Consider the following 27799-nt stretch of genomic DNA (forward strand, 5'->3'; position numbering starts at 1 on the left):
GAGCGTCAAAATATTTATAGGAACACAGAAAAAAATGTAATTCTAATTCAAAGTATTGTCTGGACATTATATTATGCGCTGGCTATTGCTTATTTTACTACATTATAGCAGAGTGTCAAGTGCACTTCATACAGGAGCGAACTAATGAGGAATATTAACAGTGTTAAACTCAACCAGCACTGATGCTTGTAGTACACAAGAGGCATTAAAAGCCTATATGCTTCCGAGTCAGTTCAGTTTTAACAGTCCTTCCACAATTTACTTTACACATAGCCTAACACAACAACACGTTTTTAATGGAAATAACACAACCAGACTGATGCAACATTGACAATTTATTTTTAAGCAATAAAGAAGCGTTTTAATTTATGACAACTCAAAAAAAAAAAAAGAGTATGTTAAGTTCAGCATACTAGCGTTTGCTGATACTATTGTGCTAACTTCTTTAAATATAAACTTTAGTTATTAATGATTAATGAATATTGGAGGCAATACATTGTTGTGGTATGTTGTGTAATACATGTTAGAAACATTGTGGGTCTCAGTGAATCAGAGAACCACTGCTAGGCCTGCAAAACCTTTGTGAAACATATTTTATTTGAATCAACATCATTTGTATCTGACAAATTATCTTGAGGCTTGAAACATTAACATAGATGAAGCAATTTCCACTTAAATCCAAATCCCAAACAATCCTCTCTTACTTGTATTTTCGGCTTTCCAGCTATCAACCAATTTCTTTCATGTTGAACTGGCTGTAATTTCATGATCATAGTGTTCATAAAAGGTCCAGCATTGTAGAGTACAAGAATATTTTATTATTTCAAGTAAAAACTCCAAAACACAAGTTAAACAAACCAACATGTGGAGGTTTACAGGTTTTTTGTTTCTGCTCATTTGACAGCTGCAAGCAAAACACTGCTGGCTGCCACTGTTTCTGCCAGTATATGTGATTGTGGAGTTACAATAACAAACCCTTTACAAAGAACCTGTACAAAATAGTGGTAGGCGAACTCGTAACACATATATTTCTGTGCAATATTGAGCAACATATATTTTTTCTTAAATTTTATGTTATTTATTTTTCCACAATTGTAACAAGATAATGTTTTTAAACTTCATTATCAAAAGAAGGTGCTTGGAAAAAATACTGACAAAACTGCTTACTTCACCACTAAGCAAAAAACTACAACAATCACTCACAAGTGAAAATATGCTGGAAATATGTTGGAAAAAGATAGCTTATTTAATTTTAAAACTAAGCTAAATTGCCTGTTTATTCAGTGCCTGTCATTCCTGAATGTCAGTGCTTAACACAAATGTTCACGCTTCACAGTATTTTGAACCAACTGGCTTTCTTCAACTTGAAAAATACAAATATGTTGTATGCTTGTAAGGCATTTTTTTAAGCCATTTACATTGCACCCTATGATGCAGTGCAGTCTGTGTAAGTAGTTACCATATTCCCTCTGCGCTGCGTTACTGTTCTACAGTGCTGTTTCGACGTACCATGAAACCGGTTTTCAGTCTGTTTGGTGTGTCTGTCAAAAGTAAACATTCTCTCAATATCATCAAACATATCATTGATAACCCCGGCTCCAAAACCACCTTGAAAGTGTCTTTTATGTCTGCTGTGGGACCTGGAGTGTTCATCAAAGTGTCTTCGGTGACGGGCGTGCCTGTTCTGGCTGTAGATGTCAAAGTCCTTAAATATGTCATCAAAACTGAAGGTGAAAGGTTGGTGGGCACCCTGTCTGTGTTTGCCTTGCGTCTCCCCATTGAAGTACGCGTCAGTGTCCCCGAACTGATCATACTCTCTTCTTCTTGCCTCATCTGATAAAGTTTCATAAGCTGCACAGAAATACAGAAACACAAAATTCAGTCAAAGTGAGGGAGTTTTATTATCTCAACATTAAAAAAGTTGTGGCTGAAAAAGCCCCGACTAAAGGCATGGCTAACCAAACTGTAATATAGGTAATTGGTGATCAATTAAAGGACAAACTTATCCATTGGATCAACATGTGCCACCAAGAAAACCCCAACATGCATCAGTGTTCCTTATCATTAATTATTATTAGTAGTATTAGTAATATCAGATTCACACATTGTACTGTTCACATTTCATTTGTCACTCATAAATATAAATTTTAACAGTCTAAATATCAATTTTCCTGTTTGATAGTGAATTAAAACGCTACATTACAATAACAATCATATCCAAGACATGCCAGATAACTACTAATTTTCCCAAAAGACGCCAAAATAAACAAATCAGCTGTACCTCCAGCAATTTCCCTAAATCTCACTTCAGCGTCAGGGCTCTTGTTCTTATCTGGGTGATATTTCTTTGCAAGCTTGTGGAAAGCCTTCTTTATCTGGCGCTCTGTGGCCCCTTTAGGCACTCCCAGTATGTCATAGTAGTCCTTCTTGGCAAGTATCAGCTCTGTTATCATGAGGACGCACACTGCAAACGTTAGCACAGACTGTGCAGCTGCCATGGCTCCAGTGTCCTGTCATTCAAGAGAGAAAAATACAGCACAATTAGTGAGTTTCAAGCCAGACAGCACGGTGTAACTGGTAGTGTCACATGTCCTAGCCTCTGAAGAACCACCGCCTTTTAAACGCAACATCTGTCTTAACCTACATTTGGAGAATGAAAACTTAGCCAATAAGAAAAGAACTGGTACAGGCTACTGCTGCTTGAATTAGGATTTTTTTTAATTGTTACATTTTTAAACGGCGGCACGAACCTCTCTTAATACTAGCCTACCGTGGCTAACACATGCTAGCGGTCCCCATCACAGTCTACTCACGCTCCGGCTCAATCAATTACCTGTCTGGGTGTCGTCTGCCGCTTCCTTTCTACACAAGCGGTCATTAACCGTTTAACCAACACCAAACATCATGGTATTAAGTTGTTATTAGTAGGTGTTATAGACGAGTAGTGTGAAATGAGACTAGTTCCATGTCTTCTTCGCTAGTTTTGCGGTATCTCTTTAGACCTGACGAATTATATCTTATCTGCCCTCTGTCGGTCAATGCCGTAAATATTCCTTCTTAAAATGTCCATAATTAGTGTTATGAGTCCCACAGGCACTTGCATTAGTTACTAAACTCACTATAACTATTTGAATACGCACAAGTGGTTGTATTTAATTTTGATGCAAAGGTTTTTGCTGTTTATGTGATTGAACTATTTGGGTAGCATCTCTTTCATTGCACCTGCAGCGCTTCAATTTTTAACAGCAAATCCCGAGTTTCAAAAAACGTGTGGGGACAATTTCTTCATAGAAAATGCTGACTCCGCTTCCCCTAGACACATTCGGCATACACCGTAAAGCATATTAAGTGTACCCTATGCAGCCGTCAATGGTGGGGAGAATCTGCTCAACCAATCAACAGAAACTATTTAGAGGACCAAAGGACAACTGGCCAATCGCAGCGAAGATGGAGGATCATGTGACCATTGTTTTTCTTTCGACTGTTGATGTCACATCACTCTGGAAATTAGGCATCGGGTCGAGCGACCTATTACTCTCCCGTAAGGTGTTATGCTTTTGTGTTATGGTTAATCAAGGATGGCCGTTTAATAGAAGGATTAAGTGAATCTGGTCTCTCGTGAAACAGCAAAACAAAGGACTGGTATGCCTTGTTGTTTTGTGTGCGGCCTGTATAAAAGCTAGCGTTTAGCGGTACTCTGTTAGCTAGTTGCTGATGTTGACATAGTTAACAGTGAACCTGTTGTCCTCTCACTGTGATTGTTAATGAAATAGTGTGCTTGTTAAAAGTTGAGCGATACTCAAACACCAGATTAACAAGAACTCTTTTGGTATTTTTTTTCTGTTATCCAATTGTTAAAAATAATTTTTCTCGTTTTTATTTTTAAATCGATTCATTCCAAAGGGCTTTATTGACTTGCAAATTTAAGTCAACAATTTACTATAAACAGTGTGTGATACAATGATAGATTTGATATAGCATTACGCTCTGTGGTTATTAATTTTATACAGTGTTTCCCTTATTGGGTGTATGTAGTGGTGATGTAAACTTTTTTTTTATCATTACCAGGTTAATGAATCGGGAAAGCACTGGTGTACTCTTGATATTTCTTCGAATGGGTTAAACCCTTGTGGACTGAAAGAATATGAATCACAGATGGGCTTCAAATACCTGGGTGAAAATAAGTAGAGCATTGCTTATATGGCAGTCCCATGCTCACAAACCAGCAGCATCATTGCCTTTGTCTGGTGCGTTTCACTGTAAGAGTCATGCACAGCAGCCTGTTTTCCATAAGGAATGCTATCTCAGCTGGAGGCACATTCACCACCTGAGGGCCAAGGGTCGCAAGGTGGGGTTCTTTAAAGGTAACCAAGTTAGACATCGGCTTGGCCTCCACACCAGCACCCTGTATTTGAACACTTCAGCTTCAAAGTGGTCTGCTGGCCTGAGCCGACATATGTCTCGTGTCAGGAGCACGCTGGACACAGTTTCCAAAGCTGTGAGTGGGACACATACAGAGCTTATGTCAAAGATCTCCAGACTCAAACCTAATGCTTTAAAGGCTGATAAAAATGCTGAAGCCAGTGTTGAGACAAGGCCCAAACCTGATGAGAATACAGTCACATCCACTTACGATCCTTCTAATGCTGCTCTCTCTCTAGCATCAACTGCTCAGAAACCTGTTGTTCAGAGATCTTCTGCCAATCCGTCCCTTTCCACTTCTGCCACATGTGATACAAGTTCCATTACCTCTACTCATACTCAGACTTCTATCCAAGAGACTGTCACTGCTATAGTCCCAACTGTAACTGAACCGAAGGAGAAAAAACTGAGACGTATTGCTCCTGTCGTCAAAGCTACTCGTTCCAGGAGGCAAGAGGAGCTCCAGCCTTCACTGAATGATTTGGAGAGCAAGAGCACAATGCCCAAACAATCCACAGACCTCTTCCATCCGAGCACCTTTTCAGTGAACCTGGGTGAGACTTACACCTATGTAGCAAATCACGTCAACTCATACTTTGGCAGCAGCATAAACACTCAGGACAAGAAAGAAGAGCATCTTGAAAGCTCTTCCACGTCCTCTCAGGATCAACAAACCTCAGACCTCATGCCGGTGTCTAATAAGAAAGACCCTGCTCCCCCAAAGAGGGGTTTAGGACAGTACCTGTCTTATTCAGCTCCAACTGTGCAGGCATTTGTTGGGAACTACATAGCACCTCTTGTTCCTAAGTTCAGAACAGGAGAGTCCACGAGCGCTGTACTGGAAGAAAAGAAATCAGAGGACGTGTCAGTGAAACAGGCTGAGGTTAGTAACGAGCAGAAGGCTGCGGAGGAGAAAGCCAAGAAACTTCTGCACCAAAGGGAAAAGGTAGGGCTTACAGCACAGCAGTATTTCTTTCATAAATTTTTCCTTTTGTAGTAAGCCATATATTTTTAATAACCTGTTCCTTGAGAATCCTACGGGTATGCTATAGGACTTTCTGCTTTCATTCTACTCAATATAAACTTTTTTTCAGTCCCAGATTTTGTCTATGTGGGTTACGCTTTTTGTCTGTGTTTGAGTGAAACATTATATGCATATTAAAATGATCCAGTATAGTATAGTGTAATATAACAGAGCATCCACAATTCAAACTCAGACCAGCACAATTGTTATATGTCTACTGGAAGGATGTCGACTTGCTGTTCTGGGAGTTCTGGTAAGCTATATTCAAAAATAACCCCCTTGAGAAGTTACAGGGCCACAGAGAGAGGGCGCTTTATAGGCTTACGGGGGCCTTTATGTTGTGGAGATCTAAGCAAGTCTGACATCTAGTTTGTGGCAATGCTGGATTGACTTAAATGTGCATAACATACATGGTCTTAGGTATTATTATAACATATTAAATAATATATCAAGCACATACATAATATTCACAGCAACCATCATACCTGCCTAGTGAGGAATTAATGTACTGTATTTTTTATTTATTTATTTTTGCTTTTATGTCACAGATTATTGCAAGAGTGAGTGTGGACAATCGAACCCGGGCACTGGTTCAGGCTCTCCACAGGGCATCAGATGTAAAGGTCTATATCAACAGGGTGGAGGACTTAAGTTACCACCTCTTGGAGTTTCCAGAGACTCGTGGCGTTGCAGTGAAGGTGAGAAATGTAGCAGTATGTGGCGAGGTGTGGTCTGTGGCTCAGCTGCAGGGGAGGGGTGGTGCAGTGGGTTTATGGGGCAGTGCCAGGGGAGACTGACCGACACAGCTGGAGATCATGCCTCCCCTATTTGGGCGGCACGCCAGGATCCGAGAGGATGAGGGAACTGAAAGCAGACAGTTGCAGGCGCGCAATTGTCGCAGCAACTGTGCGAACCAGCCAGCAACAACAGCCTGAAAAGGCAAAACTGAAAATAAAGAGCTGAAAACACAGAAACACTGTGTGGGTGTGTGCGGCGTACTCCGCAGCAAAAGCAGCCAATTGCGTTACACAGTAAAGATGGTTTTTCTTGTTCATTTTCCAGCAGATTAACATCCACAAGTGGGTGATGTTTTTTTATAGAGAGCTGACAGTGTTGTCAAAACTGTTTTCAGCAGCATGTTTCTTTTTATTTACATGTTAATTTCCATGTTATGTATGTACGGTCTGCATATGCTGTATGGTCAGATGCTGAGCTTCTGCAGCATTAGCATGAGAATCATATACGTTATGCTTTCTGATTGTATTTGAGAATTCTCCGATGCTTGCAAAATGTCAGTCTGTGAGCTGCGCTCAGCAGGTTACACACGGCTCTAAATGCAGACTGCACACTGTTACATAGATTTATGTCACATCAGTGATACCACAAATACTAATCTAGAGTATTTTAAACCAAGGTTGTTTTTCTCTGTAAATCCAGTTTTTGGTTTCTCATATTGTTGAGAGCCTCACTTTGCAAATGGCTACGGAAATAAATGTAATGATATTTAAGTTTTCATGCACTCATGCTGTGAGGGGGGGGAAAAAAGAATCTCTTCAGACATCTTCGGCATTTATTTCGGTCACATTGCTCAGTCTGTTTGCAGTACCTTTAGCTGTCATGTTTTATTTCTGATCAAGGTTTTACAGATGTGCAGTGGTCACACCAGTATCGACCCCCATCCATTTTTAACCATGACAACGAAGGTCAACATTAATTTCTCATTGCAAATTGATTGCACTGTGTTTTTTCGCTAAATTCAGTCTGAATAAATAATGACCGGTGAACGAGCGAAACTGGTTTCAGCCTTTTTCATGGAAACAGTGGGGATGACCTCTGATTCAGTAAGCGTCGATAGTTTGTGCCCTGGTTTATGTAACTATGTGCTGACTGATATCAGGCAGCAGAATTAGATGGGATGCAGGGTGACAAATACAAGGAAAGAGTAAATCTAACAGGAAGTAATCATGATGCATTATCAAAACAAGGAGAATATAATGCACGATCAAAAAGAAGACTGTTTATTCATGCATGCCTGAACTTTGCTTGTTTTGATATTTGTTCACCCGTTATGATTTTGAAGTTTTGGTTTTGAGAGCACAGCTACGTCTCGTAACAGAGAGACGGTTCACCTCTACTTTCCTACTTTCTAGTCCACACCACTTCATGGTGGATTGACAGCATTTTCTATGTGCTATGTTTGTATTTGTCAGGAGAAAGTTATCCCTTGCCTCCTCCGTCTGGAACAGGCTAACGATCCGGGTCTGAGAGCAGCCGTTAGAGAAGCACTCGCTCTGGTGGGCTATCATAAACCTGTCAAAGGCAGAGGAATAAGGATCTTGTCCATAGATGGAGGAGGTTTAAGGTACACGCTCAACTCCACTCCCCTGCCCCCCACACTCATCTTTACTTTAAGATATGAGTTGATATCAAGTTTATAGTGTCAAAGGTTGTACACTTCTTCTATTAGTCTTTAAATCTTGTGCTCTTGATGAAGAGTTGGTTACTAACGTCTCATGCATGTATCCATGTATTTGTCTGGCTTTTTACTTTCAGGGGAATTGTTGCCCTTCAGACGTTACAGAAGCTAGAAGCCCTGACTGGGAAACCCACTTACAAACTGTTTGATTATATCTGTGGTGTTAGCACAGGTACGCTGTCCTCCTGCCCTACTTCTGTATAGTCAGAGGCATGTATATGGATTATCTGAACAAAGTGCAACACTTAGCAGAGTACAGGCAGCACTGACCTATTTGTTGCTCTGCTCGGAATTTTGACCTCAATTTCACCAGCAGCCCCTTTTCTCTCAGCCTGGGTGAGAACTAATATTGTACAATTGCACAATTAATTTTGCTCTCATTACAGTTGATTTTAAATTCATAAAATGAATTCATAAAATTTACAAGTGTTTTACTGTCAAGAACATTAGGCGCTTCCTTGCTGTTAAATCACCACAAGGGGGAGCTGTGGACCAACCTCAAACTGATTAAAAATAGATTAAAAGCCTGCTGTTTATTTGCAAAGCACATTGGGCTTTAATCACTGTTAGAAGTTTCTGTTTGTCCAGCATTCTCTCAGTTATATGTTTTAATCTCCACCAGCTGGTTATACTCCATTTTCAGATTTAGTGAGAGTTGTCAAATGTGACAACATGCCTAAATCAAATGGTGTTCTCACACATTTAGAAACCTATTGGGGCCACATCTGGCACTTTTGCCCACATTGTGCCATTGTGACTCGCTAATCCTGTTGGGAATACTTGATCAGTCTTCTAACCATGTTATTCCTATTCACATCCTGTAAACTGATCTCCAAAGCATCTGGTTATAACAGATGATCCTTCAGTAAGTTTCCTTCCAGTAAACCTGGTTCATTACTGTATGAACATCATCTTTGAGGACGAGAACAAGCTGTTCCTCGATGCTTTCTCAAAGGATTGTCTGAACCTCCTCTACCTCCTGTTTACAGCAGCTCAATTAACAGTACATCTCAGTCACTCTCATTTGAATGTTTCTGGTTGTTTTAACTCAGGTGCTGTGCTCGGGTTCATGCTAGGCATGTTCCAGATCCCTCTGAAAGAGTGTGATGATCTGTACCGAAAGCTGGGCTCAGATATTTTCAAGCAGAATGTATTTGTCGGCACCATGAAGATGGGCTGGAACCACGCTTTCTATGACAGTGAAGCGTGGGAGAACATCCTCAAGTGAGTTTTGCTGTTATAGCTCATGATCAGTGTCTAGATGAGCGCCTTGTCTTTCTCCTTTATTGCGGTGCCATGCAACAACAATGGATCTTCGACAGCTATGGGAGCAATTAAAATACAGAAATGCCTAAAAAAAAAACAACAACAACAACAAAAAAAGCTGCTTGTTGAAAAAGTCTGAAAGCTATATTACAGAATAAAGATTACTGTATGATTAATCACAGTCAGCATTCCTTTGAAGGGAACTCATTTACCTTTAGTCATTATGCTACTCTAAACCCTTTACACTAGAAAATAACATCACCTTTGTGAACCTCCACAGAGAGAAAATGGGCTCTCACCTCATGGTGGAGACTTCAAGAAACCCTGACTGCCCCAAGGTGAGCCTTATGAGATGGTCTGACTCATTATTCCCCCAGCGTGTTTTTTGCCTCACCTTGTTTACTTGTATATTACTCAGAAACCTTCTTTCTCCATTTCTCTCGCATTTCTTTTCTGCTTGATAGATAAAAATAGTCTCTAAAGCCATAAGAAAGTGGGCCTAAAGAAGAGTATATGCTTTTCAGATGTCAGCGTGTCTCCTCTGAGGCTCAGAGCTCAGTGATGACATAAAATTGATCTGTCAGAATGTCGACCTAGATATTATGCCTGCATTTCTTGTCTGCTTTTGTTCAACTACAACCTGACACTGAAAAAGAAAGTCACCCTGTATGTTGATGCCCTCACCCACAGGTGGCAGCTGTGAGCACCATTGTGAATCGGGGCACTCCTCTGAAGGCATATGTTTTTAGGAACTACAACCTGCTGCCTGGGATGTGCTCACACTACCTTGGGGGCTGCCAGCATCAGCTTTGGCAGGCCATCCGCGCCACATCAGCAGCCCCCGGGTATTTCCAGGAGTTCCCTTTGGGGAATGATCTCCACCAGGTCAGTCCCATTCACAGCTGTTACGAAGTGAGAAATCCTCCTGATACTGGCTGTACTGACAAATTTCGCCAAACTGATATTTTTATTTATGTCAGATTTTAATTTAGCTGGTTTTATATGAATGCGAGAATGAGGCAACATAGGATTTTATAATTTATACCTTTGCTGTGTCTACTTGGAGGCTGAGGGCCACTGGTGGCCGCCAGTATTTTTGTTTTTATTTATTTTATTTTATTTTAAATGTTCTTTCATATTTAGCTTAGTTTTAGTAGACAAATAGCCTCAGATTTGGCATATAAACTGTACTGTTGGTTCAACATGAATACAGTTTGTATAATTTGACCAATAGGTCAGGGTTTATAGTCATTTTAGGGAAAACAGAGATTTTTCCAGTAAAGTTTGAGTGTTACACGTACTTCATGCACTCAACCAGAAGTCATTGTTGTCACAGAATTTGTGCAGCGTGCCATATCGAAAGACCTTTGCTGGCCAGCTGAGAATTGCGCTGATATTTAGTGTTCATGCAAATTCTTTTTTTCGACTGCAGTCCGCTGATGCAGTATTAAAGCTTTTAGTCTTGGTCTTCTAGATTAACATGCCCCGCACAGTCAGTGTCAATGCTGGAGAGTTTCGAAGGATTTTGAGAATTCTAATGAGAAAAATTCTCTGCAGAGCAAGTGAGAGGGAGGAACTCTATTTCCTTTCTGTTAGTATTTATTTCCAGTCAGCTACATTTTGACAGAAGAATGAGGGGTAGAGTCGTCGTGAGACGCACTTAAATCCATCTCCACTAAACAGGTTTGCATTAGCCATTAGCAACATAACAAACTGCCAGTCCATTTTGCCATTTTGCTGATCAATAAATCAGCAAAATTATTAAGCCTCTGTAATGGAAAACAGAAGTTGCTCTGTTAAGCAAATGGAATGGCAGAAAGCACAGACGATATAAGAAACCTTATGAGGAAAGTCACACCAGAAACTGGGAAAATGTCTTGTTTTATTTTATTTAGAGTAGTCATGCTGCTTATTTTAAAAAGGCAAAAACACAGGTGGGAAAAGGTGGGGAATAATGTTCCACTACAGTCTAAGTATTCAGTTGACGTAGCCTGTGTTTGATTTGCCACATACAAGTGTGGGAATCTCCTTAAATTTACATTAAAAACACAGATGAACAGACTCTGATGAACTTAGTGTAGATCCATCACACGTGAATGAGAGTGTGTTTACATCAAAGGCAATATCCCACACGGGCGAGCTCCGGCACTCCTAATTGGAAGCTGTGTTAGGTGTGCAGGTGAATAAAGTGCAGGGGGAGAGAATGAAAGAGACTGGATGATGAAAACCCACCTGTAGTGGGAGATTTCCCCAGCATGTCGTCTAGCAGGTCTCCCTCTGATGCATAAATTATCCCAATCCAGAGCTTCCCTCATCACACAAAACTGTGTGACTGCTACATCTGCTTCATTGGAAAGAAAATACAGACAATCTAATTATGGAGCTGCTTTTGCAAAATCACTTAGTTGGCGGCCAGCAGGAGGCCTCGTACTTTGAGATGAGACGCCATCAGTAGTTTAATATATTTAACACATCTGACATGAAATCAGTTACAGCTGTTTTATTTTTATTTCAAGTCTGTCAAGAGAAAATTCCAGCTGAAGAACTGAGTAAAATTAGAAAGAGCTCTTGGTAACAAGAACTAGGGTTAATTTTAACCTAATAAATCTCTGAAGAATATTCAAAGGCCTTGACTGAGAATTCATGTGCATACGGAGCGTTTGCACAGCTCTTGCAGTTTTGGGAGTGTTTTTACTTGTATTTACTATCCTGAAGATGACTTACATTTGTATGTAACACCAAGATATGTCTGGCTACCAAACGTGTATATTTTAAAGCACACCTTATTTGTGGTTCCTGAGACACTGAGTTCATGCTGTTTAAGCTGACATTTAACTCACCCGAATTCCGTGTTTTGATTTTTCATTTCAAATTTTAAGATCTATTGAGATGTAAGAGGATAAAATAATTTGCCCAAATCAGTCAATTTAATTTAATCCTAGTGTATCAAAGGCTTCATGGTATCTTTTTGGTAATTTCGGATTATGTTGATTTTGATATAGGCATCATATGAAGTTAGACTCACAGATAAGGACAAAATTATTAGCAAGGGATTTTCAACATTGCATTTCCCACCATACTAGTTTCTATAGGAAAAAATAAATGATATCAGAAAAAAACTCAATTACCAGGGTCAATATTATTAGCCCCCTGAAAAACAGGAGATGGATATATGAAGTTACAGTCACAGTGTTTCCAAATGTCAACTAGAGTGTGAAGTATCATGAAGAAATTCAAAAGAGAGCTACACAGTACAGAACAAGCCCAGCAGAGGTAGGAAGTGAAAGATTTCAAAGACTCTGTCAAGAAAAATAGTGATAGATGTGTCTAAAGACCCCAGAACAACTGCCAACACACTAGTGACAGACTTGACCGAGACAGGTGTTGTAGTCTTGAAGATGACAGCCACTAGAATCCTGAATGGGCTGCAAAAACAAAACTCTACTTCTGAGAGACACCTTTAAGTCAAACTGAAGTATGCCAAGAACAACCTGGAGAAAGATTATGTAGACTGGTTATATCTGGAGAAAGAAAGGAGAGGGGTACAATCGAAACAACGGCGTCCCCACAGTAGTGGGAGTATTATGCTGTGGAGATGTTTCAGGGCATCTGGAACCAGGAATCTGCTCAATGAATGAATCAAGAAGAAAGCAGGATATGTGAAGATTTTGAAAGGGAAATCTCCAGCAGTCAGCAGCAAAACGCGGTCCAGTTCATCGCTTTGTCTCTTAACACAATGACACAAAATATGTGCCGCTACTGGTGAAGATCAACCTCCAGAAACAAAAGAGAACATTTCTGACTGGCCTTCACGAAGCCCTGACTTGAATGTTAATGAAATTCTGTGGGGTGAACTGAAAACCTGAGGTTCATGCCAGAAGATCAACAAATCTGGAGTAGCTTGAGAGGTTCGCCAAAGAAGAATGGGCTGGGTCACTCAGGTGAAACTTGTTGAAAACTAGTACATAACTGCAGGCTATTATCCAGCAAGAAGGGTACAGAATTAACTATTAGCATCTGGGAGGCTAAGAATTTGACCCTGAAATTTTGGATTTTTGTCAAATCAAAAAATTTTGTGTGTGCAAAATAAAAATAATAGAAGCACCCAAAATAAAACCAGGATGTTTGGAAAAGTTCTCAAAGCGCTTAACAGCAGTCTGTCCAGGGTGTACCCCGCCTTTTGCCTTATGGGAGCTGGGATGGGCTCCAATCCTGAGAAGGATAAGCAGAAGAGGATCAGCAGATGTTTAACAGCACTTTAGAAATACTTTTTAAAAAATGACTTTTTTATAGAGAGCTAATAATTCTATCCTCATCTATTTGTCAGTTTTCTTTACTGAAGCAAAGACTACTTTGCTCAAGCTAATGGAAACCTGAGTGATGATAGTTCAGATGTAATTTTAATGAGTTTCTAATTATGATTACACAGTAAAATCCAAGAGCAGGACTTGTAACAAGCTCGGTTTCTTTTAAGCACTCTAATTTCCATGTGAATGTTTGACCATCTTCAAAATGCCACCCAGTCTGATGACTTATTTGGTGCCTGCTTGAGACCAGTTGTGAACATAACATGCTGTGTGTATGATGTCAGGATTCCCTAGAGAGAGAGTCATCTCGCTCTTTTCCACCAACGCCCACAGACTTTCCCACTTAATTCAAGCCCTCAGACAATCAACCTTTTGTGACAGCGAACGCAAGAGTTGTAACGGCATGTGCTGAACGAAGGTTGGACTTCTCAAGCAGCTTTCGAAGACAGATGAGTGTTTGTTGATGATTCTGTGAGTCTGCAGGCTGGAATGGAAACCTGATGGAGAAGCACCTAGATTCTATAGATTCTTTCTACTAACACTGGGAAAATTGTAACTTGGAGCGAGACCTTTGAAGCAGAGCCATGGCATTATCAAAGCCTCACACTCACTACCATAGCCGTGGAGAGCATCCTTTAGTGAGGGGGGAACAAGGGGAAAAGAGGTGGGGTGGGGGATAGATGAGATGAAGCGAGAGAGGAGGCGCATGTTCCACATTAATGCTCGCTCAGTTATCTCGACTCTAAAGAACACAGAAGTAAAAGACTTGAGACATTTCACAGTGGATGCCAGGGCATGCCAGGAATGGTGGTAATTAACTAAGAGATAAACAGTTAAAGTTTGTGTTTTATACCCATTTTTTGGTTTTTTTTGGCCTAGTTGCCATGGTGTCTCCTGAGGCGATGGGAAGGAATGGGAGCTTGTTTTGTGCCCACCCCTGCCAGCATTTGATGGGAGACATTGGACTAGTGGACCACCACCCCCAGTGCGACCCCTTGGAGCCCCAACGTGGCACCATGCTCAGCCGAAAGGCTTTACTCAGCCACAAATGAATAGGTCACATCAGCCCTCCCATACGTATTTGTCACTAATGAACAAGGGAGTAGACATAAATTAGTACAGGAAGGCATTAAATGTGGCATCTGTGACTATGAATGACGTGAAAGGCAGAGGCAGAGGGGCTTTCATAATTAAATGGCATTCTAAGGTGCGACTGAAGAGATCCTAACATTTTAATTCATTTTTTTTCTTTTCTTTTTTCCCCTCTTAAAAGCCTCTGGAGATGGAATTATTGGTCATAAATGATATATTTGTATATGGCACTAACTCATATGAAGCAGAGAGGAGAGAGGAGATGTTGTAGATTCAGGGTGTGAATCAGAGCTTTTAAACGCTTTCTCATCCCTGCTTGCTCTTCCCATGTTAAGCCCTGGGAACTTGGCCTGCAGACTGTTAGAGGATGGAGCTCACATTTTAGCCATGCTGCAGACAGCTTCCTCTTCTGAGACTGACTCAGGATCTTTGTCCTTTGAGGACAAGTCCCATCTCCCATTTTTAACAGGGGTGGCTTGAGTGGCTCCAAGAATGTACCTAAGTAGAGCTGCCTTATGAAAACACATACTTAAGCAAAAGTAATCGTTTCAAAAGATGCAAATTGTCTTTAGTTTTTATTTATTTTTTGATATAGCCTTTATTCATGCAGGTAATCCCATTGAGAATCAATGTCTTGTTTACAAAAGAGACCTGTTTCAGACAGCGTAATAAAATTACAACAATAAAAAAGCTAAAATTATCTAACGTTGCATCTCGGCTACTGTAATAAAATACAATATGAAAATAAAGCTTTAAACTAAATGAATCAGTTTGTTATTGTAATAGCAAAAAAAGGGTGTGAATAGGTTTCAGCATAACACAGACTGATGCGAGCCACACAGTTCACTTGATTAAAGTACGGCAACTCATAAAACAGACACTAAATAATGACAATGAGCGCAGCAGTGTGACGCACAATGAGAGCTGCTTAATTCTGATTTGATAGGCAGGCATATGTGAAAACCTTTCGTAGCCAAATAAGAAAGTAAATCTGACATTTTTGATTGGCGATATTATTTTCTACTGTCTCATTGAGGCTCAATGAGACATAATAAGGTGATATTTCATTGTTAATTTTATTAATCTCTGCAAACAGCATATTTGTTCCTTCACTTCTCACATGCACTGACTTCAGAGCAGCGCTCACTCATTCACTTACTGCACTGCAGTTATCTGTTAATCAGACCTGCCAGTGGTGTTGGATAAATTCAAAAGTGCTATAATTATAATTAAATGGAATTAAATGCAATATTATACAATGTTATGAATAATTTGGCTGTTATTTTGTTCTGTCATCATTAATAGAAGGGCAGGAGATAAATAGTAAAATAGTCAAGCATAATAGAGTTGTAGGAGTGATAATTCTGCAAAAAATGACTCGAGCGAGAGTGAAACCTATGCTTCTTTAAAACTCCTCTAACAAGTGCATTTTAGTTGAAAGTTACTCAAGTGCACATAGCTCAGAAAATGTAACTTGTTAGCACCCACCTCTGATTGTCACATCACCTCTGTTTGCTCAAATGGCCGCCTTTTTTTTTTCTTTCTTTTGTTCTGTAGAACACACTTTTTCTCACATGCACAAACACTCGATTGAGCTGGCACACTTGTTAGAGGATTATGCTGGTCCACTTATTATGTTGACTGACTGCTGTGTGGAAGCTTCAGCAAATCTTCCTCGTCTCTGACCTCCCTCGCCTTTTCACAATTGCGCATCACATTCAGATGACTTCTTTACTGCAGACCCTGGAAAGAATTCACGGCTTTAAACCTCGCGTTGCAATATATTGTCACAGAGGTGCATCTTCCATCATCCTCTTAGCAAAGCAGCAGGGGAATTTAGTCTAAATTGTCCAGGGGATGAGTTTTGAAATCATGCTTTTTAATATGAATCTGTCAAATATGTGCATAACGCCTAGAGTGACTTTAGGCTGAGTAAATATGGAGGAGAGCTTCTGAAGGCATTTATATCACTTCATGAATTGTCACAGTTTAATCTCAGCGGCTGCGGTCGACAGGGATGATTCATTGTTTCAATATTGGGTGTTCATGTGTGGTCGTGTATTCACAGAACGTGTGGGAAAAGGTAACTGTCCGCAGTATATCTCAATTGTTTTGGCTGCCTGGGGGCAAAGCTGGCACCCTTACAGATGAGTCCTTCTGTTTATAGCCTGGGAAGATGATTTGAACCTCACGGTGACCTGAGGGGCCCATAAAGCTATAAGGTCAAGTGAAGAGCTAGTCCATGGAATTACTTAATATGGCATGAAGCCCTTTGACTTGACCTGGCCACCATTTAGGACTGGTGCTCACACCGTTTCAGTTCCATCCTTGCAGATCACAATGATGCTTTTTATGTGTATTGGAAACCATTTGGGGAATTCATTTTGGTCAATGAGCAGATTTATTTCTCTGATTGCACAGGCAGTGACTGGGATGGCTTCATTTTGTGTGCAAATGGTATGAATTGATTTGGAAGATTCATAGTTGTTTTTTTTCCCTGGCAGCCTAATTATCTGCTTATCAAGTGAACGACCATCTCTGGAAAACATTCTGGTATTGTGACAGACGTAATCGGATGTCCATGACTTATGTAATTCTTCCCTAATTAATCATTTGTGAGAAGGGAGCCTCATTGGCGGGGCGTCATAACAAATTACTACAGAGCTTAGTGCTCCTCAGTCCATCCCTGTCAGAGGAGCAAAAGAAGAAAGTGTAATGACTAAAGCTTCTCCCCGGAGCTGAGATTTGAATGCTACACCAGGCTCTATTTCAAAAGGTTCACCTCATTTAGATTTAAGCTGACGCTCCCTCCTTTTCTGTGTTATGGTCGTTCATAATGAACCCTTGCACAAATGAGTATTGAAGGTTTACCCACGGGTTAGAGAGGGAGAGGGATGCAGAGGCGCACAGGCTGGATGAATAGGATGAAGTTTGCTGTCCCAGCTAATGGGAGCTGACATACATTGGGGCGTGAAATGACTTTTAGTGATCTCACGATAGCACCTCTTTGCTATTCAAATCAGCTCTTCCCCCTATAATGCAGCTTAAACTGACACAATGAAGATAAGCTCCCAAAAGTTAATGACAGTGGAGACATTTTTTTTAAGCAGCAGTGTAAATAAATCATGCAAATCTCAATATTATTCATTTAACTGAGAGAAATTTTTATTCCAGAATATACTGTAAGAACAACATCTTTTTAAAGCCATTCGGTTTTTTGAAAAAATGTCCCCTTGGGTGTGGGAGCCCCAATTAGGTGAAAACTTGGTATATTTGCATACAGACTCATAGAAGTGATGAGCACATTTGTGAATTAGCCATTAGACCCTGAAGGGCAAAGGCGAGGCTAAACGAGCTTTGATCCTCAGAGTAGTAACTAACGCATAACACCGGAAGAAAGACTCAAACACTGTCACAGGAAATCATTAAGCTTCTATGAAAGCCAGAATTCAGAGTTGGCATTCCTCTTTATCTGATAGAGAATTTAACCTCAAAGGGGGTTAAATGTCGGTCAGATGATTGCTACTGACAGGGGTGTACTCTCTGAGGACATTAGTCTGTAGACACATGGCATTCCTGTTTACAGTGACATTGAGTCATTTCGAGTATAAGCAGCATTACAGCTCTAAATCCTCGTAAATGGAAGTGACCTTTGCCTCGCGTCATGCGCGTTTGACAGACAGCTTGAGTGGTGCCATTTTGCATGCAACCTTATTTGCAGTTTGTCCCAAGTGGATCATAGTTTCAGCTTAATTCATCATCCAGATGTGCTCTGGCCTCAAGAATCTTTGTGTGAAAATGTAGTACTGGCCAATGTAAAAAGGTAAAGTATTGGTATTTGTATTGGCCAATGAATGAAAATGGAAAAAGTTAAAGAAAAAAAAAAAAGACTCTTCACCTTTCAACCATGTTATAAGTGTTGATGTTGTATAGTTTGTCCACCAGAGGGTTCTCTGCGACTTTACTGTTGGTTTGGAAAGCCGCAAACACAACAGTCATCTAATCTGAGCAGACTCGGGCAGAGCGTGAACGAGTGAATAAATAATACGTGTAAGAGTTGTTAGGGAAATTCGTGGGAAAAAAAAAGAAAAAAAATTGTTGTCCAGTACATTGGAGTATTGAATTTTTAAATTGCCAGATCTCGTTATTAGTATAAAAAGTCCTCTATCGGTTGGACTTTGATAAAAACAGTGTGTAGAGTATCTTAGTCTATCAGGAGTTGCTGCTGTCCTGCAATAGCATGCAACAAATCCCAAGTAATGCTACTTTTTTCTTTTAGCAACACTTTTTAAAAGAATTTTGTGTAAAATTATTGTCAAAGCAACTATTGTTTGTGTCTGCCATTGCCTTACAGTACTGTCGTATTCAAATAATCCAACAACCAAACCTTGTGATGATTGGCTGCAGACGTTATGCAGTCTCAACTTGCAAACTCACCTGGCCTAGCATTCCAGGAAGCATAAGTACAGTAAGCATTGCAAGGCTAAAATCAAACTCTAGCTGACTCGCTCATCTTCTGGTTCTAGCTTTTGCCATTCAATTTATTGGCTTCCTGCCCTTGACTGTAGGACAAGAGGTCAAAATAGTAGAGCATATAAAAAGGCAACATGATCTCTGGGCAAGTCTGCTCCTCTGGTGTTGGACAGATGGACAATATGTATGATGTCTTGAGAAAATTACATTAGAATGCAACCAGGCAGTAGCTCGTAAGCATGCCAACTTCATTAGATTTTTCTGCAACACACTACATTATAGTCTTTAATATAGTCATGTCTGTTTCTTCTTAACATTCTTTTCACAGTTTCACTTATTTTTAAATGGTTAAAAAGTTGTTTTTGCAGTAATAATGTTAAATAGTGCTCCTGTTGGAAAGTTGGGGTACTACCAGCCTGTTTGGACACCTGCGTAAAAAAGATGACTATACAAATGACATTTAAAAAAAAAAGAGAGAGAATACAGAAAGAAAGCCTAGCAGTCTTTCAGTGGTGCAATAGGTCTTTCTATCAAAAACATATTTTTCATAATTGCCTTGACCATTTTTACCCGCTCTGGGCTCCTCCAGCAGGTGCACTGAGATGTAGACAAGCTAAAGCATTAAGTCCCTCGCTCAGACAACCATTGCACAGTCTGCTTTTAAAGTTATATGCCCTGGCACTGTGTGCAAGCGCGACCACTGCGCCTCTGAAACTTGCCCCCAGCTATTAAGCACAAAGAAGCCATAACTGGACCCGGACTGTTGCCATCATTGCCGCAGAGTTCAGAAAATGGAGCCTCTCACACTGGGGTGAGTGATAAGAAAACTGCTTAGTTGTTTTGTTACCAGCTGGGTTTGACTGGTGCCCAGTGCAGCAAGTTCCCCTAAGTCTCTATTACGGGCACATCCAATCCAGACATTTTCCTCTTTCTTTTTTTTTTTTTTATGTGATTCATTTCTCGGTCTGCCAGACAACCTACTGGTGCATAATGATGTGCTTTGGACAAACAGCCACCTCAGCAGTTCTTCTATGCTCTGTCACAGAGTGAAGCCTTCTTTGTATGACTTCCATCTCAGCCAGTTAAATGGTGCTCTCTGAGGCTCTGGCTCTAATTATTATCTCAGCAACTAACTTTTAGATCATCGTAGTAATGATTGATTATGCATTATCATAACAGATTATTAGACACACGTGTCTTTGTAGTTTTTCATGTTAGTTAAATTTTAACCACTGCAGTAGTTTAATGCTTGGACAGTGTCTTTCTATCTTCATGTCTGTCACTCTGCGCATAAATAGCAACAAAAATTTCTGGCACAACTTCACCTACTTCCAAGGTGCATGGAGAGGATGAGAAACTAATAATGCAGGAAGGTAAAGAGGAACAACTTTATTAACTGACCAACGTGTTTCGGCTCGTAGCCTTCATCAGGGTCATAATAACATATAAATCAATTTGTGTTTAAATAAAGGAAAAAAAATTCCCTTCCCCCATTTTTATCGTTAATGGTCTAGTCCAGTATTCACTTGGGCTGTGACTTAACCAGTTAACCTATTAACCAATACTAACCTGTTATACGTCAGCTGGTTTACTTACTCTGTGCATAAAACCATAGAGAGCTATTGCAAAGGTTATCCTGCCATTCTTTTGTACAGACGTTATTGACCTCTAATCGCTCTTTGACTGAACATGTGTCACATTTTCTCAAGTATTTCATTCGTCCTTGATAAATACATCTGTATTGATGTCTTCAGAATGTATGCTAGGTCCAAGCAGGTATTCAAAACCTGAAAAAGTTTAGTTTACTATCACAGAAAAGTAAGGAGATGAAGCGTGTACATAATAATTTTAGTGATATATAAATCCATTCATATCTCATGAAATTAGTCAGTTTTCTCTTGATCTGCTTATTGGTGTGGTATTAGCCCCCTGCATTGTTTATGAGAGAATCCCTGAAAAAGTGAACTATACAAACAGGTAGAATAAAATGTTAGCAGCATTGTGTAAAGCTTCCTCCTGCAATGGGTTTAACACACTAGTGTCAAATGAAGATGTTTTATTGAATCATGTAGGTAGTCTAAATAAATTTCTTCCCCAGATTGATTTACCAGAGTCAGTACTTCACGCCTACTCGTGGTGTTGCTTCAATGAAGATAAAGTGAACTGAAGTCTGGTGAAACTGAAGAAACTTGCTGAGGAGAGTGGCAATAATTAAGCAAAGAGACAAGTTGAATAATGGAAATAACACACAGAAAAATTGTGACCATAATATGGTGAATAAATACATAATTTGTGCTTTTTGCAGTTACACTATAGGGAATTTTTTTTTCTTGATTTCTTTTCTTGATATCAATGCCATCATTAATAATTGGCGTGCAATATATAAACTACTGTAATAATCATAACAGAATCATAATTATATCAATACTGTGATAGGAATGAAATGTAATGTGAGTTCAGCAAAGTGTTAGTTTCCCCATCTGTGAGTATGCACGGGTCTGCTTGAGCCCAGCTAAGCTCCGTGTGGACAAACAAATGCCTGAACGTTTTTCGGGAATCCGTGCACTCATCCACGGGACAGTAGAACACAGTAGAAACTACTGTCTTTGTGTCCTCCAGGCAGTGTGCAGTACTTGAAATTAGTGTAATGGGAATTACTGCTCATGTCTGCAGCTGTCTTTATCCACCACCTTACTCTGTGATTTGACCTTCCAATGAAGATTTTTTTTCACTTTTTATTTTACAACAATAAAACCAGAAGTTATTTATCCAGTTGATTCATTATTACAACACCAGCTATAGCCTGTAACTCATGATATCTGTGGTCAATGAATGCCTTTATGATTAATACAAAGGCAGCTGGCTCTTTGTCCAAACTGAACAGATCAATCATAACCTTTGTTTCTACTCAGATATCATTAAAATGTTTTGGGGGGTTTTGTGTGCCTTTCTTTCTTTCCTTTCTTTCCTTTCTTTCCTTCCTTCCTTCCTTCCTTCCTTCCTTCCTTCCTTCCTTCCTTCCTTCCTTTTAAATGGAAAATGTGTCTTTTAAATTGTATTTATTTGCATTTCTCATTATAGTATGAACTGATGACACACAGACTTGCTTGATCTGTGTCAGCACAGCTTTTATCAGTGCAAGCGAGCTGCTGACAGTGCAGTTGACGCAGAGAACTCTGTGTCTAAGTAAATCACAGCTGAGCTGCAAGTGTGTCAGTAAACCCTTAAACTTGTTTTACTGTTATCTAATGCCAAATCAATTCTCTTTAGCACTCCAGGTTTTCGTAGAGAACTTGTACATTAAGTTTTTCAGTTGTAACGGGAGCTTTTCCTCCAGTCCAGCTACAATAGCCAGAGCTTTGCAATTTTATGTTGGATTGATGGAACAGTTTTCCATATCACACTCTCAAATTTATACACACGAGGTGTTTTTCCCCCATTGCTCTGTGTGTGTGTACATATGCCACACGCTATCAGAAATGCACACATTATTGTATGCACTGAGCATGTGCTCTCGATCAAACATGTGTGTACACACGGCCATGTAAACAAGCACCATTCGCTCTACTGTGTCCCTAGACATTTGGGGCCCTGCGGCTCCCAACCCCCCCAAGCTCGGCTTCCTTAATGAGAACGGGCCCTTGTGTGTTTGATCCTGGTGCCAGCCCTGCGGCCCCTCAGCCTCATGCCTATTCAACAATTCTGCAGCCTCTCCAGTTACTCCCCCCACTGCCTTGGGTACAATATGGATCCAAAGCGAAAGCACTCATGGGCAGTTGTTCGATATCAAAGCAAGTCTGACTGAAACTGTGAGGGAAGGGGAAATGCTGGGACTCTTTGTTTAATAGACTTACAAGCAGCACTAAAGCTGCACATTGATTTATTTATTTATTTTCTTTTTCCTCTTCACTTTATCAGATGTTCTTCTGAAATTTTGTCTATTGACTGTTAAAATCCATGAAAGGTTTCAAACCCCAATTATTTGGTTTTACTGACTTTGGTCTTGGCATGAAACACCAAACCTAGCCTGTAAACAGGTTGCCTAACAGCACTTTTGGGTTTTTTGTTGTTGTTGTTTTTTCACAGGATGGAGGTCTACTGATTAACAACCCCACAGCACTTGCTATACATGAGTGCCAGTGCTTGTGGCCTGACACGCCTCTGGAGTGTGTGGTCTCGCTCGGTACGGGTCGCTTTGAATCTACTGGCAAAAGCAACGCTGCATATACAAGCCTCAAAACAAAACTCACCAACGTCATCAGCAGTGCTACAGACACTGAAGGTAAGGATGCACCGCAAAATGATGGAGACCTATTGTGGTCGCCAGTGTTTCACAGCTTTGACAGCTGCTAAATGTACAACTAAATTCTAAAGCACACCTGTGTCAACCAAGGAGTGATGAAAGCCTGAAACTTGCCGTGACAGATTTAAGTCATAGTGTAAAGATGGCTGCAGTACAAAAAACTATGAACTGAACTGCCTTTGTTTGCAGTGCTGTTTCAGGTCTGTTTATAGTATTTCCTCTACACAAGAAGATTAAATAAATGCACGTTAGCAGTGATCATTCCCTGTTTCTGTTTCTGTTTCTTTTCTAAGGGGGAGATTTAGGATTTTTGATGGTATCTTTTTAGAAAACACTGCACCGCAAGTCGACTTTGTTCTAGATAAATCCCACTGTGGCCCTTTGTAGCGGCAACCTCTTTGTCTCCTTATCACCTCTAGACATGGGCACTTCTGCTGTGCCTAAATTTGGCTTGTTCCCCTCCCTGTTGCTGCTGTGGTGCAGTGTGTGTGTGTGACCTAGATGCTTCTCTGCACTTGTTCGTCCTGTATTTTGGGATTAATCCATTTCCTAGCTCTCTTGCGGGCTTTTGTTATTTAGAAACAGCAGATTAGAAAGAGTGTTTATCACAGATTTCCTCTTTTTCAAAAGCTTTAGTGCTCGCAAGCCTCCTAGTTTGTCTTTGGTGTATCAAGCTTAGCTGTGTTTGTTGTTGCGGACAGATAAAGCAGATCTAATAGGGTTTCAGTGACAAAGATGGAGAATATTATTTTTTATATATCTTCAGACGTGTTTTGGAAAAATGACCTTGGGCCACTCGTTCTTGAAACAGCTGTTCCTTTTATAAAGACCTTGTACATCCAATATACGTGCAAACTGTTTGCTTAAACACAGTATCCTATGTTTAAGCAAACAGGTTGCATGTTTCAGTTTGTTTGGTGAATACATGGATGTCTTACAAGACACAGAAACGAGTTTGAAAGGTTTGCAGCAATTCTGGAGTCTTTGTGTTATTGTTTTGTGTTTGGATTTCCATATTTGGTAGGTAAAAGGTAAAAGGGACTTTCACTAGGAAGGTGATGATATCACTATCTAACAACTAATCCTTTCTGCAGAGGGAAAATAGTAGAACACTTTTTAGCAGTTGGCATCCAGCTCACTGCACAAGACCAAACTGTTTATGATTGACAGTATAAAATTTTGAATAACGAGTGATTTATTAAAGTAATGAAAACAAGGTTCATCTCTGATTTAACCACATGCATTATCTCTTGTGAGTAAGCTGTTCTTGTCACACAATAGTCTAACACTGATTTGCTCTATAAAAACTCTCCAGATCACCTCCAGATAAGTTACTCCTTGTAGAGTTTTGCAGAGCCTTGGAGACGGTTGGTTTTAATACTGTGGGAACTCAGACAGAAACCTTTTTGGGTGCTTCAGGCCTGTTTTGTTACCCGCTGCCTGTTTGTTTGCATTTGTAGGATGTTGATTTTAAACTGCTCATGCAAGGCAGATGAAAACAGCCGTGATAGACAGGCTAGACATTTTCACTTGGTGTTACCTCACACTCTAGCCCTGAGCGCTTACTCAGTGACACTTGTAATCCTATAACAGTGCTGATAGATAGGGTTTGACTTTGCTAGCCCCTCGTAAGGCAGTATGAAGTGAATTGTGTTTTAATTTTTTTTTATTCTCTCTTTTATGACCTCACTCTTACTTCTCCTTCCCCCTCCAGAGGTTCACGCCATGCTCGACGCCTTCCTTCCTCCAAACACTTACTTTCGCTTCAACCCCTACATGAGCGAAGATTTCTCCTTAGACGAGAACCGCCAAGAGAAGCTCAACGCGCTGCAGACTGAGGGCTTGCGTTACCTAGAGAGGAATGAGGACAAGCTGAAGAAGGCAGCTCGTTTCCTGACCCGAGAGAAAAGCTCCATCCAGAAGATGACTGACTGGGCCAGGCTCAGGGTTGATATGGTATAATGGTCTGTCCTTTTACTCGTCCAAGTTTTAGATTCCACTCGAGCCACGTTTTTCTGGTCCACACGAACATGGAAACTTACCGAGGTCCAAGTGTCATATTTATTGCCCTGTAGCTCTGAAGAACATTATGTATGTGCACAAGTAGGTAATGTATACAACATGCCAAATGCCACCTCCTCACTCTCACTTGACACTGTGATGTGATTTTAGTTTAAATGTGCCAATATCTGTGGCAATGAAGATTTATCCGATGTGTAACACTTGACTTGGCATAGCATTTAAAGAAGATCTTTTAAATGGCTTGTCGATTTAGAAGCTCCCTGAGTAGAGATTCTACAACAGCTGATGGCAGTAGTTTAACATTTAAATTACTTCTTTGCCAAAATGAATGCTGATTTTGTGTTGCAGATGCTCAGTTATCTCCAGCCGACAATTGGCTTAGGTTAAAGACTGAACTAAAGACTGAAATTTGTCTGGATTCTTCAAAAGGTAATAAAATCCAGAATCTGCCTGGGAAAAAAAACTACCTGTTCTCAATTTAAGACTTAAAGCTAACGTTAGCTAACTAGCTGCTGGGACTTGATAAATATTGGTAAAAGTGGTGTCGATGTTCTAACTTAACATTCTGATAACTTTATCTGCTTTGATGTTCCTTTCAAACATAGAACACAAAGACTTTATTTCGCACATAAGCTAGTAATGGTGGCATTAATAATGATCTTCCCACCATGTGGATATTTACTGATCATTTACTTTTGTTTAAAATACTGAAAACCAGTACATCCTCACAAACCAGTATTTATATTCTCACATAAAAAGAAAAAGAAAAATATAGATGGACTCCATGTGTTGTTGAGTAAATGTATAACCTGTAAAACTGCATTGTTAAGAAAAAAAGTCTAAAATTAATAACTAAAATTTGCACAACAAATACAGCTACTGCTAAACTGTGTAATTGTATTTTGATAAGAGTAACACTGATACACGAGGGGCCCACATGAAGCGTTACAGAGCTATAAAGTATGTCAGTACAATTTACATATGATGATAAAAAAATAAAGATGTCTATGGGGAAAACACCTCAGTGTGTTAGTAAGGTGCTAGGCTACCACAGCAGCTTCAGTGGGCTTTGGGATAAATTGTACATGTCACTCAGTTGGTATTTTGTTGATGAAGTGCTGTTTAACACTTTGATCCAAAATGTCCTCTGGCTGTTAAGGAGTATTTTTCTACAGTTTTTCATTCTTATCATAGATAACTTGCATCCGCACAGCCATCTTCATCATCTCAAAGTGTCTGCAGTATGTTTAACCTGCAAAAAAAACAACACAGCCTATCAGAGAGGCCCTAGGGGTCAAGGGTTTTTTATGTTGTTTTTTTTTTGTCACGTGTATGTAAATTGTGATAAGGATCCAGCTAGAGCCTCACTGTCATAAAGCGTGAATTTTTATGTCTTATTTAAACCGCAGAGTATTTTTAGTTCAGTTGTTTCAAGCGCTTTTATCATTGTGTGCTTTTATTGTTCAGTTTTCTGGAATCCCTGCAGGCTACTCACATTTTCTCCTCTGTCTTTAGTGTGCCCTCTTTCCCTTTGATGCCTGTTCTCAAAAGCCGCTTTCACCCTTTCCACCTTGAAGTGCTGTGTTTTAGTCCCGAGTCTACTGCACTGTACCGTTTGTTGAAATCACACAGGGTTTATCTGATGGGCTGGATTAAAACAGATGGCCGCTTATTGATTTGGCTGGGATGTAAAATGATTTTCGTACGCTGCTACTTTTGCTGCACATAAATGCATTGCAGGCGTCCATTTCGGTGCCTAACCTGGTCACGTACCGTATTACTGATACGACATTGTGTCGGTTACTCCCAGAGGGCCTGCAGCCAACACAGATATAACCCAGATTAATATAATTCCACTCATCTCTTGTTGGTCCTGTGTAAAGAATGTTTGAGAGTGTAATTAAAACCCACTACTGAACTGTGCTGCATTCTGCCTCCTAATTGTATGAAGATTAGATTATTGTGATCGGAGGAAAGCCGCAGCTTCTCTTTACTTCATCCCAGGAAGTGAGGAGGTGGAGGGAAGAGGCTATCAAGTACTCACGACTGCGTAATTACGACTGCAGAGATCTAAAGTGATATTCACCCCCCACTTTCTTGGCTCACTGTCCAGGGTGCTTGGCTTGATTAGCTCATTCTGATTTGAAAAATTGTTACTTGGGCACATAATACAGTATCTCTCAAAGGTTTCAGGTCACAAACAGAAAATTTCACATTTTCCATGGAAACACGTGAACAGGATATATATTTTAATATGAGTAGTTTAGTTCTTTACATGTAACTTAAAGAATTGTTCTAACACAATTCTGCACTCCCATCCTAGCTGTGAGTTTGGTGAGGAGATCTGGAGACATTTAAACCCTCGATCATGTAAGTGCCTCCCACAAGCTGTTCCCTTGTTTCAGATCCCTTTT

At 40.1% G+C, this 27799-nt stretch overlaps 2 protein-coding genes across 3 annotated transcripts; one reads left to right on the forward strand and one right to left on the reverse strand.

The window, feature by feature from the left end:
• Positions 1 to 322: 322 nt before the first annotated feature.
• On the reverse strand, positions 323 to 3015 carry dnajb9a (DnaJ heat shock protein family (Hsp40) member B9a). The gene is made up of 3 exons (XM_084933862.1): positions 2834 to 3015; positions 2282 to 2510; positions 323 to 1851 (listed from the first exon to the last, which is right to left on the reverse strand). The coding sequence occupies exons 1-3, from the start codon at positions 2876 to 2878 to the stop codon at positions 1427 to 1429; spliced, it is 699 nt and encodes a 232-aa protein (XP_084789988.1). The 5' UTR covers positions 2879 to 3015; the 3' UTR covers positions 323 to 1426.
• Positions 3016 to 3454: 439 nt separating this feature from the next.
• Positions 3455 to 27303, forward strand: LOC146382887 (calcium-independent phospholipase A2-gamma-like). Of its 2 annotated transcripts, none has more exons than XM_084933883.1 (10): positions 3455 to 3541; positions 4069 to 5368; positions 5995 to 6144; positions 7657 to 7808; positions 8000 to 8094; positions 8975 to 9146; positions 9469 to 9526; positions 9879 to 10073; positions 23147 to 23342; positions 25078 to 27303. In XM_084933883.1, the coding sequence occupies exons 2-10, from the start codon at positions 4145 to 4147 to the stop codon at positions 25323 to 25325; spliced, it is 2490 nt and encodes an 829-aa protein (XP_084790009.1). In that variant the 5' UTR covers positions 3455 to 3541; positions 4069 to 4144; the 3' UTR covers positions 25326 to 27303. The 2 variants fall into 2 exon arrangements, with proteins under 2 accessions (XP_084790009.1, XP_084790008.1); XM_084933882.1 differs by having other exon boundaries at positions 3464 to 3642.
• The last annotated feature ends 496 nt before the right edge of the window (positions 27304 to 27799 follow it).

This window comes from Perissodus microlepis, chromosome 7, assembly GCF_051167445.1.
Source record: "Perissodus microlepis isolate ML-2025 ecotype Zambia chromosome 7, ASM5116744v1, whole genome shotgun sequence".
In the NCBI taxonomy this organism is placed as follows: Eukaryota; Metazoa; Chordata; class Actinopteri; order Cichliformes; family Cichlidae; genus Perissodus; species Perissodus microlepis.

What these genes read in the sequence shown, in the direction of transcription:
- dnajb9a (XM_084933862.1), bottom strand. Translation starts at nt 2,878, where the DNA reads ATGACCGCTTGTGTAGAAAGGAAGCGGCAGACGACACCCAGACAG. An exon ending in GGCAGACGACACCCAGACAG is followed by an intron (nt 2,511 to 2,833) that starts GTAATTGATTGA and finishes CTTGAATGACAG; the next exon opens with GACACTGGAGCCATGGCAGC. An exon ending in ATTTAGGGAAATTGCTGGAG is followed by an intron (nt 1,852 to 2,281) that starts GTACAGCTGATT and finishes ATTTCTGTGCAG; the next exon opens with CTTATGAAACTTTATCAGAT.
- LOC146382887 (XM_084933883.1), top strand. Translation starts at nt 4,145, where the DNA reads ATGAATCACAGATGGGCTTCAAATACCTGGGTGAAAATAAGTAGAGCA. An exon ending in CTCGTGGCGTTGCAGTGAAG is followed by an intron (nt 6,145 to 7,656) that starts GTGAGAAATGTA and finishes TGTATTTGTCAG; the next exon opens with GAGAAAGTTATCCCTTGCCT. An exon ending in TATCTGTGGTGTTAGCACAG is followed by an intron (nt 8,095 to 8,974) that starts GTACGCTGTCCT and finishes GTTTTAACTCAG; the next exon opens with GTGCTGTGCTCGGGTTCATG.